This window comes from Balaenoptera physalus (assembly GCF_965194825.1).
Source record: "Balaenoptera physalus genome assembly, chromosome: 6".
NCBI lineage: Eukaryota > Metazoa > Chordata > Mammalia > Artiodactyla > Balaenopteridae > Balaenoptera > Balaenoptera physalus.
The window spans coordinates 91,762,145-91,782,213 of NC_138885.1; the positions used below are offsets into that span (position 1 = coordinate 91,762,145).

The 20,069-nt window shown below is 37.8% G+C and overlaps 1 protein-coding gene across 4 annotated transcripts in view; it reads right to left on the bottom strand.

The window, feature by feature from the left end:
- Window positions 1-20,069, bottom strand: part of ORC2 (origin recognition complex subunit 2) — a 50,686-nt gene that overhangs the window by 30,083 nt on the left and 534 nt on the right. For 3 of the 4 annotated variants that reach the window (XM_082467103.1, XM_082467104.1, XM_082467101.1), the window contains exons 2-5: window positions 17,207-17,255; window positions 16,180-16,283; window positions 15,564-15,707; window positions 4,056-4,145 (exon numbers count right to left, since the gene is read on the bottom strand). In XM_082467103.1, the coding sequence (XP_082323229.1) occupies window positions 4,056-4,145; window positions 15,564-15,707; window positions 16,180-16,276 (331 nt within the window). In that variant the 5' untranslated portion in view covers window positions 16,277-16,283; window positions 17,207-17,255. The remainder of the gene's footprint in view (window positions 1-4,055; window positions 4,146-15,563; window positions 15,708-16,179; window positions 16,284-17,206; window positions 17,256-20,069) is intronic. The other variant, XM_082467102.1, reaches the window with a different exon arrangement.

Here is a 20,069-nt window from a genome sequence, read left to right on the forward strand (position 1 = left end):
TATGATATAGCACTGAACAGATAACATTTCATTTTCATTAATATTTATTTATTTATTCATTTATTTGGCTGTGCCGGGTCTTAGTTGTGGCACGGGGGATCTTTAGCTGCGGCATGCAAACTCTTAGTTGCAGCATGCACATGGGATCTAGTTCCCTGACCAGGAATCGAACCCAGGCCCCCTGCACTGGGAGTATGGAGTCTTAGCCACTGGACCCCAGGGAAGTCCCAGATGGCATTTCTTCAACTGAGCATCAGAAGAAATAATTGGCTTCTGAATAGAAGGGGCCAGGACTTCCCTGGTGGCGCAGTGGTTAAGAATCTTCCTGCCAATGCAGGGGACGTGGGTTTGAGCCCTGGTACGGGAAGATCCCACATGCCACAGAGCAACTAAGCCCATGCGCCACAACTGCTGAGCCTGTGCCCTAGAGCCTGTGAGCCACAACTATTGAGCCTGCATGCCATAACTACTGAAGCCCGCGCACCTAGAGCCCGTGCTCAAGAGAAGCACTGCAATGAGAAACCCACGAACTGCAACGAAGAGTAGCCCCCGCTCGCCGCAACTAAAGAAAGCCTGCGCGCAGCAACAAAGACCCAACACAGTCAAAAATAAATAAATAAATAAATTTACTTTTAAAAAAGGGGGCCGTTTAAAATGAAAAATACAATGTTTATCTTTAAAGATGCTCACATTCTCACACTGTGATAGGCATATGGGAATTGAGTCTAACTGAAGGAAGAGATTTACATTTCCCCAATTAACATACACTAAGAACACTGTTCACTGAGAACACTATTTAAGTTCTCTTCCATCTTTTCTTTTTTTTTTTAAAGATAAAGTATAGTTGAATTTGTGTAAATTAAGCCACTTTACTGACTCAAACTCTTTTTAACCTATTTCACACAGCTTTATCCAATCTTGGAACTGACCCAAGATATTCATGACAGTCCCTACAAATGCACTGGTTTCTTTTTTCTTAACCTCCTTGATCTTCTGTATCATTCATTACAGTTTTTTATATCTTTCTTTGAAATTGTTCCTCCATCTGGGTTCCATGGTATTAGCCTGGTCGCTGGCTACTGTTGGTAGTTATTCCATCTCTACTTCACTGCCCTCATCCTCCCAAGCATTCTAACCTGCAGGTACCTAAAGCTCAGGCGTTGGCCTTCTCTTTATACCAGAAAAATATGCCATGTTTGGATTAAAGGCTGTTGATCCACAGGATAGGAAAAAAACCTTCACATCAACAAAAAGCCACAAAAGTACAAAGTAACTTAGCTGACATCATTTTGGTTTTATACTGACACAAAAATTCTCTGCTTTTAAATAACTTTAAACTACAAAAGGAGAAAGGAAGAAAAAGGAAGAATTGAAAAGGAAAGGAAACAAGAGACAGTCATCCATGTATGGATATTTATTTCAATAATAAAAAATTGGGGCAAATATTTTATTTAATTTTCTAATTCATTTGTATTATATTTCACACAACAACTGGTCTGCAACATATTAGAAATTTTAAAATAAAACACCTCTTTGCCTAATAATAACTTCTCATCAGGTTATTATCTGATCCTATCTATCCAATCTAGTTTCAATTTCCTTAAATTCATCTCTTTCTCGAAGCTGGTCAAACTCCTTACTGTCCTTGCCCTTTCTATGTGGTAATTCTACCGTTGCTCTTTCTTTGCATTTACTTACTCATCCTGGACGTGTTCTCTGTGTTTTACAAAGCCTTCCAATCTAACTCTTGCTCTATTTCTAGCCCTATATCTTGGTTAGTCCAATTATATTTAATCATCTTTTATACTCAGAGTAATATATGATTTTCTGACAGATCATAACTTATTTTAAAATATTAAGGCATTCTATTTTATTGATATATTTAGATGTAAACACAATTAGCAAAAATACTTAATAAGTCAAAGAGCAACATAACTAAACACAGGTCCTAACTAAACACAGATTTTGGAAAGTATGATCAGTCTTAAACTATCCAGAAAACTATCTTTTCATGACTATATTTCTTTCAGATCTGATGACAGAAATGCCCATCATAACAATACTTAAGTTCCTCACAGCACATATAGATATGAGACATGTATCACTGCAGTTATGTGCATATTGACTATCCACTCAGGGAACTTCTATTTGATTACTCCAGTGAGGTTCCATTTTTCTTTTCACTATTAGTTCTCCTTCTCCAATGCTTCTCTGTCCTTAGGGTTTCACTTTGGCCTTGGTGTCTATCTGATCTTTCCTCTAGTAATTATATTAGCATTTTCCTCTGGTGTCCCAGAGATCCTATACAGAATTCAGTCATTTTTACAGATCAAAAATTTTTTAATTTTTTAAAAAATTAATTTATTTTTCATTGAAGTATAGTTGATTTAAAGTGTTGTGTTAGTTCCAGGTGTACAGCAAAGTGATTCCATTTTTTTCAGATTCTTTTCCCATATAGGTTATCACAAAATATCAAGTATAGTTCCCTGTGCTATACAGTAAGTAGATCCTTGCTGTTTATCTATATTCTATATAGTAGTGTGTATCTGTTTTTATTTATTTATTTATTTATTTATTTATTTATTTATTTATTTATTTATTTATGGCTGTGTTGGGTCTTCATTTCTGTGCGAGGGCTTTCTCCAGTTGCGGCGAGCGGGGGCCACTCTTCATCGCGGTGCGCGGGCCTCTCACTATCGCGGCCTCTCTTGTTGCGGAGCACAGGCTCCAGACGCGCAGGCTCAGTAGTTGTGGCTCACGGGCCTAGTTGCTCCCTGGCATGTGGGATCTTCCCAGACCAGGGCTCGAACCCGTGTCCCCTGCATTGGCAGGCAGATTCTCAACCACTGCGCCACCGGGGAAGCCCCGAGTAGTGTGTATCTGTTAATCCCAGACTCCTAATTTAAACCTCCCCCCACTTTTCCCTTTGGTAACCATAAGTGTGTTTTCTAGGTCTGTGAGTCTATTTCTGTTTTGTAAATAAGTTCATTTGTATCAAAAACTTTTAAAATTTCTTTATGTAGATAAACTCTAAGAAACACATCAATTAGTGTAAATTATTGTATGTACCATGTTAGGTTCAAAATTAATGATGCATATAATATTATACCTTTCAGAAAAACTGAATTTTGCAAAGGCTTAAATTGTATTATGTTCAGAAACACAGGTCTTATAATTACTTCTTTTATGTCCCTCATCAGTGTCAACACTCAACAAGTGTGACATTCATTTGACTTTGAATGTTTAAATGATCACTGGCTACAATGACTGCATAAAAATACACCACTTAAGACACATATATAGATGTTCTATAATTATAGATTATAAGTCCTCTTGTACAACGACTACATTTTGCCAGGTAGTTAATTATTATTCCCTTGCTCTTAACTTTTTGGTATTCCCAAACTTCCATATACTTATGGATGTCCTTAATTTTAAAGTGCTTTCACATGTTATTTCCTTTCCTCAAAGCTTTCAAAACTGATGACCCCTCATGCCACAGGATCCAAGAATAGTGCCACCTGAATTTTTAAAAAGAATTAAATTGCCAGTTTAATTTTAATGTTATATATAATTTATTTAAGTTTAGTTCTCTGAAAATCAGTAATTCATGTGTAATTAGTATAAGTGGTAACCTGGGTAAGAAAAATTTTAGAACAGCCCATTCCTAACAATTTTACATAAATAATTTTCTATAATATGAACAACTCTTTTCTTCTACATACAGTGTAAAACTCTTATTCAATAAATTCAGAATATCTCTGTGTGACTTAAGTCACTCGTTTACGTAACAAAAATTTGTTAAGAGCCTATGCTAGATGTTGTGGGAAGGAATCTAAGACAGGGTCTCTACTATAACCTTAGACCCTAGCTAAGAACAGAAGACATCTGAGCATGAAAAAAACTAATAACTTTAAGTATGCTTGAAAATAAAATAACATCTCTCATTCATTCTTTTAGTGAATGCAATGGGGTGATAACAGTGGGAAATGTGGTTAAATACACCTTCTTAGAAAAGGTGAATAGTGATTACAGAAGTCAGAAAAGCAACATACCTAATTTAGCCATCTTTTCAGGGTGTTTTCTATTCTGAAAAGAATAAACTTTATTCCCACCATCTGTAGCAGAGCCATTTTTCAAGGATTCTGAAAGAAAAATGCAACATACATTTAGGAAAAATGGGTGAGGTTAATTAATAGGAAAAAAAAGAATTTTAACAAAAACTTAGGATTTGTACCCCTCACTGTCTTGCATAAATGTTTAACAATACATATTTATAAATAAGATATTTAAAATACACAGTAGACTATGATACTGTTTATATAAATTTTAAAACACAGAAAACATGTTATTCACAGATACACAAAAATATATAAACAAACACAACAACAATAAAAAGCCCACTAAAAAACACTCCAGATTAGAGGGATATGCATTCAATTCATGATAGAAGTTGCCCCTGAGGAGGGAGAACAAAAGGAACTTTATTAGTTATGCTTCTTTCTTTTTTTTTTATAAATTTATTTATTTCATTTATTTTATTTTTGGCTGCGTTGGGTCTTCATTGCTGCATGCGGGCTTTCTCTAGTTGTGGCGAGCGGGGGCTACTCTTCGTTGTGGTGCATGGGCTTCTCATTGCAGTGGCTTCTCTTGTTGCAGAGCATGCGCTCTAGGAGCGCGGGCTCAGTAGTTGTGGCTCGTGGGCTCCAGTCCACAGGTTCAGTAGTTGTGGCGCATGGACTTAGTTGCTCAGCGGCATGTGGGATCTTCCTGGACTAGGGCTCGAACTCATGTCCCCTGCATTGGCAGGCAGATTCTTAACCACTGCGCAACCAGGGAAGCCCTGAGGTTGAGATTTAAACAGTTGTTATATGATAGAAGTTCTCTTACTCTCAACTAAGACCCTGACTTAATTTCATTCTTTAATCCTCCCTTTAAATAACAACTGCTACCTACAACATACTGGACACTCATGGCTAGTAGTCTACTTGCTATCACAGTGATTCTCAAAATGTAGTCTGGGGCTTCCCCGGTGGTGCAGTGGTTGAGAATCTGCCTGCCAGTGCAGGGGACACGGGTTCGAGCCCTGGTCTGGGAGGATCCCACATGCCGTGGAGCAACTGGGCCCGTGAGCCATAATTACTGAGCCTGCGTGTCTGGAGCTGGTGCTCCGCAACAGGAGAGGCCATGATAGTGAAAGGCCCACGCACCGCGATGAAGAGTGGCCCCCACTTGCCGCAACTAGAGAAAGCCCTCGCACAGAAACAAAGACCCAACACAGCCAAAAATAAAATAAATAAATAAAATTAAAAAAAAAAAAATGTAGTCTGTTGCAGGGTGGCGGGTAGGGCGTCTCTGAGGTCCCTGAGGCTGAAACTGTTTCATAGTAACACTAAGACAAGATCTGACTTTCAGACCCTCAATCATGAGTGTATGTTGAGGTAATCCAGAAACTACATGATGTGTGGTGACATCACCATCCTGTCAGCTAACAGAATGCGTGAGCAGATATGAAAATCCAGCTGTTGTCTATTAGGTCAGACATTAAAGAGATTTGCAAAAATGTAAAACTATGCCCTCTTCAATAATTTTTTGAAATAGATGTTTTTCATCAAAATACATGTAATTTATGTTAACATGTAATGGGTTTATTATTGTGCCAAACTTTTAAAAAATTTTTTTGTCTGCATTGGGTCTTCATTGCTGCCAGTGGGCTTTCTCTACTTGTGGTGAGCGGGTGCTACGCTTTGTGGCGGTGTGCAGTTTTCTCACTGTGGTGGCTTCTCTTTGTTGCAGAGCATGGGCTCTAGGCATGTGGGCTTCAGCAGTTGCAGCACGTGGGCTCAGTAGTTGTGGCACACAGGCCCTAGAGCGTGTGGGCTTCAGTAGTTGTGGCACACAGGCTCAGTAGTTGCGGCCCGTGGGCTCTAAAGCACAGGCTCAGTAGTTGTGACGCACGGGCTTAGTTGACCCGTGGCATGTGGGATCTTCCCGGACGAGGGATTGAACCTGCATCCCCTGCACTGGCAGGCAGATTCTTAACCACTGTGATGCCAGGGAAGTCCCCAAACTTTTAATGAGTTTATTAAAGTGCCAAACTTTTCCAAAGTCAGTGTTTGCTCCCTTTACTGCTTAAGAGTTCCCATTGATGTGTATATGCACGAACACTTGGTATTATCTAAACTCCTTAATCTTTGCCAATCTAGTGGGTACAAAATGAATTTCACGGGCAAAAGCATTTTAATTTCCTTTCCCTAGTCACTAATGAAGCTTAACACCTTTTTACGGGTTTCTTATTTCCAGAAGAAGAAATATCTTCTCTATCCTGTGTCTTGTCTTTTCACTTCTTGATAATGTCATTTGATGAAGAGAAGTACTGAATTTTTAAAAAACAGACTTTATTTTTTAGAGCAGTTTTAGGTTCACAACCAACTCAAGTGGAAGGTACAGAGATTTCCCATGTATCTCCTGCCCTACATATCCACAGCCTCCCCCCATTATCAATATCTCACACCAGAATGGTACATTTGTAAAACAACAAACAAAATGAATAAATGATTAAAATTAAAACAAACAAACAAAAAACAGAGTGGTACATTTGTTAGAATCGATGAACCTATGTTGACACTTCATTATCATCCAGAGTCCATAGTTTACATTATGGTTTACTCTTGCTGTTGTACATTCTATAGGTTTTGACAAAAGTATGATGACATGTGTCCATCATTATAGTATCATACAGAATGGATTCACTGCCTTAAAAATCCTCTGTACTCCATCTATTCATCCCTTCCTTACCCCTGACCCTTGGCAACCAATGTCTTTTTTTACTGTCTGTATAGTTTTGCCTTTTCCAGAATGTCATAGAGTTGGAATCATACAGTTATGTAGCCTTTTCAGATTGACTTCTTTCATTTAGCAATATGCATTTAAGGCTCCTCCATGTCTTTTCATAGATTGATAACTTATTATTTTTTTTTAGCATTGAATAATATCCCACTGCATGGATGTATCAGTTTATTTATCCTTGGTTGACTTCTTGGTTGCTTCTAAGCCTTGGCAATTATGAACAAAGCTGCTACAAACATCTGTGTGTGCAGGTTTTTGGGTGGACAAAAGATTTCAACTCATTTGAGTAAATACGAAGGAACACAACTGCTAAGTCACATGGTAAGAATATGTTTAGTTTGTAATACACTGCCAAACTGTCTTCCAAGGAGCTGTACCATTTTGCATTCCCACTAGTAGTAAATGGGTTCCTGTTACTCCACACCTCTGTCAGCATTTGGTGTTCTCAATATTTTGGATTTTGGCCATTCTTTTTTTTTTTTTTAAGTTTTTTTTTTGATGTGGACCATTTTTTTTAGTCTTTATTGTATTTGTTACAATATTGCTTCTGTTTTCTGTTTTGGTTTTCTGGCTGTGAGCCATGTGGGATCTTAGCTCCCCGACCGGGGATCGAACCCGTACCCCCCACATTGGAAGGTGAAGTCTTAACCACTAGACCGCCAGGGAAGTCCTGGATTTTGGCCATTCTAATAGATGTGTAGTGGTATCCCACTGTTGTCTGAATTTGCAATTCCTTAATGACATATAATGTTGAACATCTTTTCATATGCTTATCTGCCATCTGTGTATCTTCTTTGGTGAGATGTCCAGGTCCTTTGCCCATTTTTTAATCAGGTTGTTCGTTTTCTTACTGTTGAGTTTTAAGAGCTCTTTGTATATTTTGGGTAACAGTTCTTTAATAGATATGTCTTTTGCTATATTTTCTCCTAGCTGTGGTTTGTCTTCTTGAGAAGTTCTGAATTTTAATTAGTTTGTCAATCTTTTCTTTTGATTACACATTTTTAAAGAAATTCTTCTATAATTAAGACCAAAGCCATATTCTCCTATATTTTCTTGTAAAAGCATTTATAATTTGCTTTTCATGTGTAAATCTTTAATTAAGGTAATTAAGTTGTTTATGATGGCAGTTAGGAATCCAATTTCTTTTTTTCATAAGGATACTCAATTGTTCCAACACTATTTATTGACCAGTTCATCCTTAGCCTAGTGATCTGCAGTGCTACCTCTATCATATATCTATAATATGCACATATGGATAAGTCTGTTTATGGAGAACTTGTTACTATAATTATGTAAATTAAATGTTTGGCACACAGACAAAATATGAATAAAAAATATCAAGTAGTTTCTATGTAAACTAAATTAAATGCTTTAGAAAGACTTGATAAAAGTTATTAACTAAAACAACTGATTTCAAATTAGGTATGGATGAGAAACCATAAAAGATGTAAAAAAAAATTGAAAAACATAAAAGCACACTACATTCAGACTGCATGAGAAGTGTCTTTAAATGATCAATCTAATGGAAGGAAATAAAACTTGAAATCCTAGATAATACATTATGGATATGCTATCTAAAAAAACCCAAAACCAGAACAAAAAGGTGCTGCTGTTCTTCAACCAGCTGACTGGCAAATTTATATTTAAAGAAAAGACAATGATACATAAATATCTACATATATGTTTATATGTAAAACAAAATGTTTACAGTATATAATTATTTTTATGATTTCCTTGTTCTGATATTTTGATAAACTGACCAATTAACAATGGCTCTAATCACACTGGTCAACAGGGACTTAGTATAATACATAAATAAAACTTTTTAATAGTTTTAAAATTACTCAAAATAGACAATACCAAAATAACTATGAACATACAATTCACAGAAGAAGTTAAAATGGCTAATAAATAAAAGAAAAAATGTTTAATGCTGATGAGGGATCTTAATACTAGTTGATACAATCTTCCTAGAAAGTAATTTAGCAATATGTAAGCCTTATAAAGTTCATATACTTTTTTTTTAAATTAAGTTCATATACTTTCACCAGTAATTCTATTTGAGGAATCTCTGATGAAAAAAATAAGACATCTGAACAAAGATTTATGTTCAAGGGTAATCACTACTACATTAGTTATAATAATAAAAACTTAGAAATAATTCAGAAGTCTAACAGAGGAAACTATGTATTATTTATAGGTTAGAATATATTATTATTCAGTTATTAGAGTTTTTTTTGTCCAGAGAATAATCTCTAAGAATTTAACAGTATGTTAAATTTAGAAAGAAATAACACTACTACTTCACACACATTGGGATGGCTATTATTAAAAAAACAACAACAACAGAAACAACATGTGTTGGTGAGAATGTGGAGAAACTGAAACCCTTGTGCATTGTTGGTGGAAATGCAAAATGATGTAGTTGCTATGGAAAACAGTACGGTGGTTCCTCAAAAAATTAAAAATAGAATTACCATACGATCCAGCAATTCCACTTCTGGGAAATTCCCAAAAGAATTCAAATCAAGATCTCAGAGAGATATTTGTACACCCATGTTCCTAGGAGCATTATTACACTGTACAGCAAAGTGAATCAGCTACATATACATATAGCCTCTCTTTTTTGGATTTCCTTCCCATTTAGGTCACCACAGAGCACTGAGTAGAGTTCCCTGTGCTATACAGTATGTTCTCATTAGTTTCACAATAGCCAAAAGGCTGAAGCAACCCAAATGTCCATCAACAGATAAACAGATAAACAAAATGTGGTATATACATACAATGCAATATTACTCAGCCTTGAAAAGGAAGGAAATTCAAAAAAAAAAAAGGAAGGTAACTCTGACACTTGCTAAACATGGATGAACCTTGAGGACATTATGCTAAGTGAAATAAGGCAAACACAAAAAGACAAATAGTGTACAATTCCACTTATATCAGGTACCTAGAGTAGTCAAATTCACAGAGTCAAAGGAAGTAGAATGGTGGCTTCCAGGGGCTGGGGGGAGGGGGGACTGGGCAGTTGTTTAATTGAGTACAGAATTTCAGTTCTGTAAGATGAAAATAGTTCTAGAGATCGGTTGTAAAATAATGTGAATATACTTAATACTGAACTATATACTTAAAAATGGTTAAGATGGTAAATTTTATATTAATGTATATCTTACCACAATATTTTCTTACCACAATTTTAAAAAATAGATTTTTAATTTAACCACAATTAAAAATCTGACATCACCCTTAAGTTCAAAAATGGAACTCTGAATAAGGCTAAATTAAAAATACTATGGATTGGGACTTCCCTGGTGGCACAATGCTTAAGAATCCTCCTGCCAATGCAGGGGGACACAGGTTCGAGCACTGGTCTGGGACGATCCCACATGCCGCAGAGCAACTAAGCCTGTGGGCCATAACTACTGAGCCTGCACTCTAGAGCCCGTGAGTCAAAACTACTGAAGCCCGCACGCCTAGAGCTCGTGCTCCGTAAAAAGAGAAGCCACTGCAATGACAAGCCCGTGCACCACAAGGAAGAGTAGCCCCTGCTCGCCGCAACTAGAGAAAGCCCGCACACAGCAATGAAGACCCAACGCAGCCAAAAATAAATAAATAAATTTTTAAAAATACTATGGATAGACCACATATTTGTCTCAGAATTTTCTAACAGCCAACTTATAATCAATTAAAGAATTATTCTGTTCATAAAATTAAAAAACAAATCAATTGTTTAAGAGAAGCATCAATAAGACAAATTGCTCTTGAGGACACCTGTCTGATTGGGGGAGAACTTTCGGAAAACCTTCTGTTTAACGCCTGAGATCACCTAGCACCTCCATGAAATGATTTTTCACCAGAGTGAATGGATTAATAGAATATAAGAGTTATGCCAGGTATGTCAAGATATGTGTTGCTTATTAAGAAGCAGCTTATACTTCAATAGTAAGTAAAGGGATTGATTAATAAAGTATTTAAAGGTCCTTGTTGAAAAGTTTTTTTCCTTTTAAATATTCCTTAAGATTCTTTGTGAAATGTCTCTCTGTGTTTTAAAAGTAATGCTTATCGGGACTTCCCTGGTGGTCCAGTGGTTAAGACTCAGTGCTTCCACTGCAGGGGACACAGGTTCGATCCCTGGTTGGAGAACTAAGTAAGATGTGTGGCCAAAAAAAAAAAAAAAAAAACATCCTTATTGTCTTCTGTTTGTAATTAAGGATTAGGCAGAAGCTTATTGTTCAGTATCTCAAAGTTAAAGAAGATGGTAATAGATGTCACCTTTTCTTCCCTAAAGAAAACATTAAAAGAAAACTAAGGGGGCTTCCCTGGTGGCGCAGTGGTTGAGAGTCTGCCTGCCAATGCAGGGGACATGGGTTCGAGCCCTGGTCTGGGAAGATCCCACATGCCGCGGAGCAACTGGGCCCATGAGCCACAATTACTGAGCCTGTGCTCCGCAACAAGAGGGGTCGCGATGGTGAGAGGCCCGCACACCGCAATGAAGAGTGGCCCCCGCTGGCCACAACTGGAGAAAGCCCTCACACAGAAACAAAAACCCAACACAGCCATAAATAAATAAATAAATAAAAACACACATTTAAAAAAAAAAAAAGAAAACTCTCCTTCCTACACCTTATCTGAAACACCACTCTCCACCTCATACACATTTTGGCAAATAAGAAAAAACAAAGCAAAACAGGAAAAGTCACGTTTGCAAGACTTAACTGTAAGTTACGGGCTCCTCTGTCGTACACGCCCATAGCCAAATGAACAGCCCCATTTCCTGGACTCGAGACAAACTTATGTGTGTGCATGCATGTGCAGACAGACAGATACACACCAAACTGTCAACAGGTCCATGTTCTTTTTTTAAAAATTAATTAATTTATTTATTTTTGGCTGCGTTGGGTCTTCGTTGCTGTGCGTGGGCTTTCTCTAGTTGCAGCGAGCGGGGGCTACTCTTCCTTGCAGTGAGTGGTCTTCTCCCTGTAGTGGCTTCTCTTATTGCGGAGCACGGGCTCTTTGCGCACAGGCTTCAGTAGTTGTGGTGCACGGGCTCAGTAGTTGTGGCTCGCGGGCTCTAGAGCGCAGGCTCAGTAGTTGCGGCGCACGGGCTTAGTTGCTCCGCAGCATGTGGGATCTTCCTGGATCGGGCTCAAACCCGTGTCCCCTGCATTGGCAGGTGGATTCTTTCTTTTTTTCAGTTTACTTTTTTTTTTTTGATGGAGTATAATTGCTTTACAATGTTGTATTAGTTTCTGCTGTACAACGAAGTGGATCAGCTCTATGCATACATATATCCCCTCCCTCTTGGACCTCCCTCCCACCCCCACACCCCCCAATCCCACCCCTCTAGGTCATCACAGAGCACCGAGCTGAGCTCCCTGTGCTATACAGCAGGTTCCCACCAGCCACCTGTTTTATGCGTGGTAGTGTATATATGTCACTCCTAATCTCCCAATTCATCCCACCCTCCCCTTCCCCTCTGTGTCTACATGTCCGTTCTCTACATCTGTGTCTCTATTCCTGCCCTGCAAATAGGTTCATCTGTACCATTTTTCTAGATTCCACATATATGCGTTAATATACGATATTTGTTTTTCCCTTTCTGACTTACTTCAGTCTGTATGACAGACTCTATGAACTTTTAAGAGACCACAGGTTAAACAACCACAAAAACAGCCTGGCCTTATCCAGTAAAGTTGAAGACACCCATATCTTATGACCCTGAAATTCCACTACTTGGGATATATTCTAGAAAAACTAGTACATGTGTGTACCAGGATAGATGTATATTCATAGCAACATTGTTCCTGATAGCTAAATGGCAGGTAGATTCTTAACCACTGTGCCGCCAGGTAAGTCCCAGGTCCATGTTCTTAAAGCATGCATTCTCAACAGGAATAATACTGCTCCTGATGCAACAGAAATGGCTCTTGGTGGGAGGAGGGGGAGTGTGGAAAACATCTTAGATATTGCAATGGTCTGTTGCCCTCCAAAGAATCTTAGTACATAAAGAGATATACAGCATATATGTAGTATTAAAATTTCATGGGTGGGGGGTGATAAGGAGAAAAAGTCTAGAAAGGTTCCTTAGGGGATAATAATTTTAAAAAGGTTGAGAAATACAGCTTTAAAGCAAAGTTCCCCAACCAGTGTGCAGAAATTAAAGACATGGGTTACAGGTGTGCTGAGTATTGATCCTCTCAGGCCTCTGAGGATGCAGTCAGGGCCTGCAAAGGGGGTGGGAACAGGGGTCAGAAGCCCAAGGCATTTATCCTTGGTCTGGAGCATTTTCCTCTTTTCTTTTTTCTTTCTTTTTCTTTGGCTGCACCAGGGATTGAACCTGGACCACAGCAGTAAAAGCGCCAAGTCCTAACCACTGGACCACCAGGGAAATCCCAAATTTTCCTCTTTATTTCAGTGTGCCTCCAAATATCATTTGCTGTGGGTGCCATTACGAGAAAAAGGTTGGAAGCACTGAGTTTCTACTACAGATATGTATTACCATTATAGTAAGAAACTATTTTAAAGAAAACTTAGAAAAAAATATTGTTTTCAATGTCTTCTTAGGTCTAACACAATAGTCAAGAATCCCAAAAAAAAAAAAAAAGAATCCAAAGTTCTATTCAGAATATGCCCTAAGGGCTTCCCTGGTGGCGCCCGTGGTTAAGAATCCGCCTGCCAATGCAGTGGACACGGGTTCGAGCCCTGGTCCGGGAAGATCCCACATGCCGCAGAGCAACTAAGCCCGTGCGCCACAACTACTGAGCCTGCGCTCTAGAGCCTGTGAGCCACAACTACTGAGCCCACGTGCCAAAACTACTGAAGCCCGCACGCCTACAGCCCATGCTCCACAACAAGAGAAGCCACCACAATGAGAAGCCCGCGCACGGCAACAAAGAGTAGCCCCTGCTCGCCACAACTAGAGAAAGCTTGCGTGCAGCAACGAACACCCAACACAGCCATAAATAAATAAATAAATAAATAAATAAATAAATAAATAAATAAATAAATAAAAAACAAGAATATGCTCTGTCCAGTAAGCCTACTGAGGGACAATGGTTGTTTTGTATATCATATCATTTAACACTGGGAACAAATCCAGAAGCAGTATCACTCAAGAGGTGACAAAAAGGTTGGGAGTAGTCACAGTGGCCATTTATAAGTCAAATATGAGAGAGTAAAAGACATGTACATGAGGGAGACAGGTGGCATAGAGAGAACAGAATTGATGCACAGAGATGACATGAGGGAGACCAGGAAATATGTGAAAGCAAAGTCCCTCATTTCTTAACATGCTCCCAGCTCCAATGCCCCTAGTGCCCAACAATACTGATTTTGTTCCTTGATCTTTATTTTTTTAAGTCAACTGAAGTATGTCTATGCTCCTTGCACCCTAATATAAATCTGTGCTCTTTGAGCCCTAAGTAAATTATAATTCGAGACTAAGATTTTTTAAGCACAATCTGGCAGGAATCTGGCTTAGGTGTAAAAAAACATAACACTAGTATGCCTAGGTTGGAATACATTACTTCTTGGAATCTTCCTTCTAACTATTTCTGTAAAGAAGATCAAGGTAATAATAAAGTGACTTGCTTTATGAAATTATTTCAAATTAGTTAAAAGTACAGGTATCTTAAAAAAATAACTTTAGAGTGCTTGGTCTGTAGACTATCTTTCTAAAAATATTTAAGCACCAGACTGGTTTTTTTTTAAAAAAAAAAAAAAAAAAAGAACTATGTATAGATTAAAAAACCTACAGTAGAAACTCAGTGCTTCCAACCTTTCCAACTGTAGAGAAAAAATCTGAAGCAATGCTCTTCTTTTTTTTTTTAAATTTATTTATTTACTTATTTATTTTTGGCTGTGTTGGATCTTCATTGCGGGCACAGGCTTTCTCCAGTTGCAGTGAGTAGGGGCTACTCTTGGCTGCGGTGCGTGGGCTTCTCATTGTGGTGGTTTCTCTTGTTGTGGAGCACGGGCTCTAGGTGCACGGGCTCAGTAGTTGTGGCTCATGGGCTCTAGAGTGCAGGCTCAGTAGTTGTGGCGCACAGGCTTAGTTGCTCCACGGCATGTGGGATCTTCCTGGACCAGGGCTTGAACCCATGTCCCCTGCATTGGCAGGCGGATTCTTAACCACTGCGCCACCAGGGAAGCCCTGAAGCAATGCTCTTCTGATGAGAAATAAAATAATATAGCACACCACACAAAAAGTTTTGGAGGTGGATGATGGTGATGGTAGCACAACATTATGAATGTATTTAATATAACTGGACTGTACACTTAAAAATGGTAAAGATGGTAAATTTTATGTTATGAGTATATTACAATTTAAAAAATTGGGAAAGGGACTTCCCTGGTGGTCCACTGGGTAAGACTGTGTGCTCCCAGTGCAGGGGGCCCGGGTTCGATCCCTCGTCAGGGAACTAGATCCCACATGCCGCAACTAAGAGTCCACATGCCACAACCAAGAAGTCCGCATGCCACAACTAAGAGCCCACATGCCACAACGAGGATCCTGCATGCCGCAACTAAGACCTGGCGCAGCCAAAATAAATAAATAAATATTAAAAAAAAAAAATTGGGAAAAAAATTGTAGCACAATGTTGCCTAACCTACCAGACTACCTTTATGTATCCTGCAAAGCAATTTCGGCCACCCACAGAAATATGAGCGTACACTCCCAACTCCAACAACCACCATCCCCCTAACCCCACAAATACCTTGAACATGGCGTCCTAAAACTTCCACATAGTTCTGATCTTTTAAAACTTCCTGGTCATCTTCCTCCAAATCATATTCTGGCTTCTTTATTATTTTTTTTGTGTTGACCAAAAGCTGGGCTCGCTCCTTTTTTATTTTAGCTCCTATAAGAACATCCAAAGAATTAGAACATGACAGATATAAATTCTTTCTAAACACTACATTTAAATAAATAAACTATACTATTATATAGTCATTACTTAAAAGCTGGAAAAAAATTCAGTGTTTTCTCTTTGATTCAAGTACAGATCTCTCTTCCATAGTTTATAAGTTAAAAAAACAAAACCTTGAAATTATATATTTTGGGGGGGGGTCAAAATAACTACACATTTTAATTACAATGGGTGGTTATCACTCACCACCACTACTAAGCATTTCACATTAGGTGAGGCTTTATTATCTTTAATTTTCAAAACATTTTGAATGGAATAAACTAAAAATTAAGGTTCATTTGCAGTCTTACTAGATCAAATATTCTGTGCTGTATTTTCAAAATAGAAGATTAAATTATTTTTAAAGTGAAATAATACATAACCATTATATGAGCATCCCTTCAATTGTATAATCATTCAGTACCTCCTTCTCTATCAAGAATGTGATTAAGAACATCATCATCTCCCACAAACTGAACCTCCAGCATCTTGTCTTCCTTTGATTCCAGCTTGCTCATCATTGCCAACCTAAACAAAAGCAATAAAGCACTCAAAAGTGATGAAAAATTCATATCAACAGCCAAATAAACATTCACATAATGAATGCATAATAGTTTTAAAAGTCTTTAAGTATGAAAAATACATTATTCACTATTGTATCGATATTGTGTTTTTGATAATAAGTAACTGAATTCTTATCTGAAAAATGGAAGAGAGGAAGAAGTGCCTGAGATTAGGAAAAAGCCAAATCCAATCAAGGCAACTAAAATATAATGACAAGAAAACAATTCTGCCTGTAAAGAAAGCTCTAACCAATATACAGAATAACAACAATATTAGAAAGGGGGAGGTTAATACATGAGAGTTTAGAAAAGGGGCAGCCAAACAAAGAATAATGGTTTGGTGGATTTTCATATCTGTTCACTAGAAAGATACAGTCCACTGGGGGAAGTCTGTGTGCTTCACTGGTGTACCAAGCCTGGATCAAATAATCTTCAAGCATCCCCCTTTACTATTAAATTGCATGCTCACCAAACAACTTGACAATCATGAATATGGCTTTCTAGGTATCTCGGTAACTAAAGAGTAAGCATGAATCTTTCCAGTACTTTAGAGTCAGTTCTTCACTGAACAAATTTCAGATTTGGCAAGCAAAAGTTTGATCAACTCTGGCTACGCTGACAAAATTTAGTTTCAGAACTTATAATGCTAATGCCTGAAACAAATAAACGATTCCAACTAGTTGTCAGCTAATCAGTTTACTCAAAAAATGAATTTTTTTCTCTCTTCTCTCTCTCATAAATCCTATTTATGCCTTTTCCCCTGACAAGAGGATCTACTGATTGAGTCCCCCATGAGTCAGTTATCTGCATGCAGATAACTTACTAAATGTTGCCAAGTTTTCTTTTGTAACTAGCACACTTAAATGATTTGTCTCAGTTTTCATTTACCTTTAAAGGTACTACATATTCTGCAGCTGGGAAATTCAAGTAGAGTCACCTGTAATTGGAAAAAGAACTCAGTCAGGCCAGCTAACAGGAAAACAAAAGCAACCAAAGAAGTTCATGAGTTTTAACAAACAAGATGAGTAGATAAAGGCAGATCTTACAAAGCCAAAGTTGTTATGATGGCACAGTAAAGGGCAAAATCATCATTACCATTTTGGCCAGGGAGCCTTAGAGACTGAGAAGATCTAACTTGTGGGGGCAAGTAGGTGGAGGGAGGCCAAAATGTGAGCACTTACTATGTGCTAGACACACTTCTGAATATTCTATATGTATTCTCATTTAATCCTCACAACAATTCCATTAGGTTTATACTTTGTGTACAAAGATTATACTTCATCTATAATTTATATGGCCACTGCCAGTAGAACATATCCATTTGGACCAACCTTCTAGTCATGATACTGCTTCTTATTATGGGGAATTGGGTGTATTAGAGAAGAAGTTTAATGCATCTATGTGACATTTATACAAAATTAAGAAACACAATTTCTTTCTATCTGTATAAAATAAAGTTTTTTAAGGGGCTGTTTGTCAGGCACTGTATTAGGCACTTTTACATATACCAGATCAATAAATCCTCAGATTCTCTGAGATGGTTAAAATACATATAATTCCCCCAATTTACAGATGAGTAAACTGAGGTTAAAGATTAAATTACTCACTCAAATTCACACAATTAGAAAGTGCGTTAGGGCTGAAACCCAAGTTTGACTAATTCCAAAGACCCTGATCATTTTATTAAATGACACAATTCTCCTGCCATTAAATACAGATCTGTTATCCTAAATGCTTGTCTTGACCTCTGGAAACTATTCATAATATGTTTAGTCATTCTCCCACACAGCGGTTCAAATATCCAAGAACTTCTACCGTTCCTCTAGGTTTCTAGTTCATTAGGTTAAACATCACTAGTTCTATCAAGCATACTTTTAAGAGAAGCATAGTCTACATTATTTAAAACTATATACTGCTGTGTTCTACAAAGGATTTGAAGCAATGACAATAAGCAGTGCAATACAACAAATGATAAACTATACACACTAATAGGGAGTCTGGATCAGGGAAAATATAAAGAAAGGCAGAAAATAAAATCATACAAAGAATTTGGGCTCTTAGCTTCCTGGCAATCAAAAGGAGTAAAGGTCAGTTATATTATCTCTTATTAGCAAAAGTTTAGTAGTCCCTTCAGGGGGGAAAAAAAAAGATTTTCAAGGAAAATTTAAAAACAAATATTCTAGACAACTTAATATTGTCCTAGGCAATTTCCGTACGGTATTTTATGTAAGAATTGTCTGGACAGAGGCAGCCTAACTTAGTCTTGTTTGTAGCCAAATGCATTTATACGTAATTTCCTTTTCTAGATTTTAAGGCATCTTATTATACAGTACAGAATCAAAAAATTGAAATTTCTACAAAAACCTTGAAAGAAACCTTTCCTTCCTTCTTCTCCAACATTTTCTGAAAACAAAAACAAAAAAACCCCAGTACAATCTCATAATAAAATGAAAATATTTAGTGACCACTTACTCTTCAAGGCACTGTCTTGGTGCTTACTTTTAAGTAGACTCTTTTCAAGGAGTTAACAAGGTAATACAGCAGCACCAAATGAGTGTTAACACAATACACTCTCCTTTGAGACCAAATAAAAGATTTGCTAAAATTAAAAAAAAACATAATCCTTTAAAAAAAGAAGGTGGTATAGTTTAGTGGCTATGCACCAATTTTAACATCAGATAAACCTGGTTTCCGATCTTAACTCCACACTTACAACTGTGTGACTTTGGACAAACTTGTGACGATTAAATGAGACCCTGTGCTTGGCCTATGAAAATGCCAAGGTTCCTTACTATGGGTATTTTTACTTTAAATTTCAACTTAACCATGCAGATCTCTTGTACAACTCCATATCCCAACTAATGTCTGACGAAATAAAATTCATATTTTATGGCAAGACGATTTAAACATATTTAAACATAAACATAAAATTTTTCTTTGCCTATTTGGGCCTCCTCCCTCCACGTTAGTGTGTATTGCGCATCTGCATTAACCAGACATCTTTAGGAGATAACTTCCTTCTTATCTTGTAAGGGGCCACGATGACCCATGACCCACTATCTGCTTTGTATGTGTAGATTTGGATTGTGTAAACTGTCAATAATATGCCATTTAATGTACAGCCCACAGTCTCAAAAACGTCTAACAGTGCTTTGACTTCTAACAAACGGAACAGTTCTTAGAGCTTTCTGAGAGGCTGTTCTCGGAGTTATAACCCTGTTTGGCTCAAATAAAATTTTCCACTTCTTCCTTAGATCGACTACTGATCAATTTTCGTCAGCACATCTAACAGAAAAAGTGCTCAATAAATGCTGAATGAATGATGCCCATGTAATGTGCAGTGCCATCACACAAAGGTGTAGGGCCATGCTATTTTTCTTCAGATTGCAATTTAACTAGGGGAAGGTGTAGTGGTTCTATTAGGATTTCAGCTGTAAAGCGAAAAGTAATGCGTCAACTTGTTTTAACTTAAAAAGCTCTACCAAAGGAGCCTGGTTTATCAACATTTTACAACCAAGCACTGTCCCAGGGTGACCGTGTTCAGTTAGGAGGATTCATTTGGTGATTCCAGGCTGGGATGACATCAAAGGGTTCTCGCTCCAGTGGTAGCTCTGGGACAAGATCTCTTCCTCCTCAGCCCTCACTGTACCTGCTCCTCTCCCGGGACACCTTACTACTTTCGGTATGGATTTTTACAGTTCTCCCTCTGCACGCAGAAGGCTCATCGCGCCGGGAAACAGATACGTTGGTA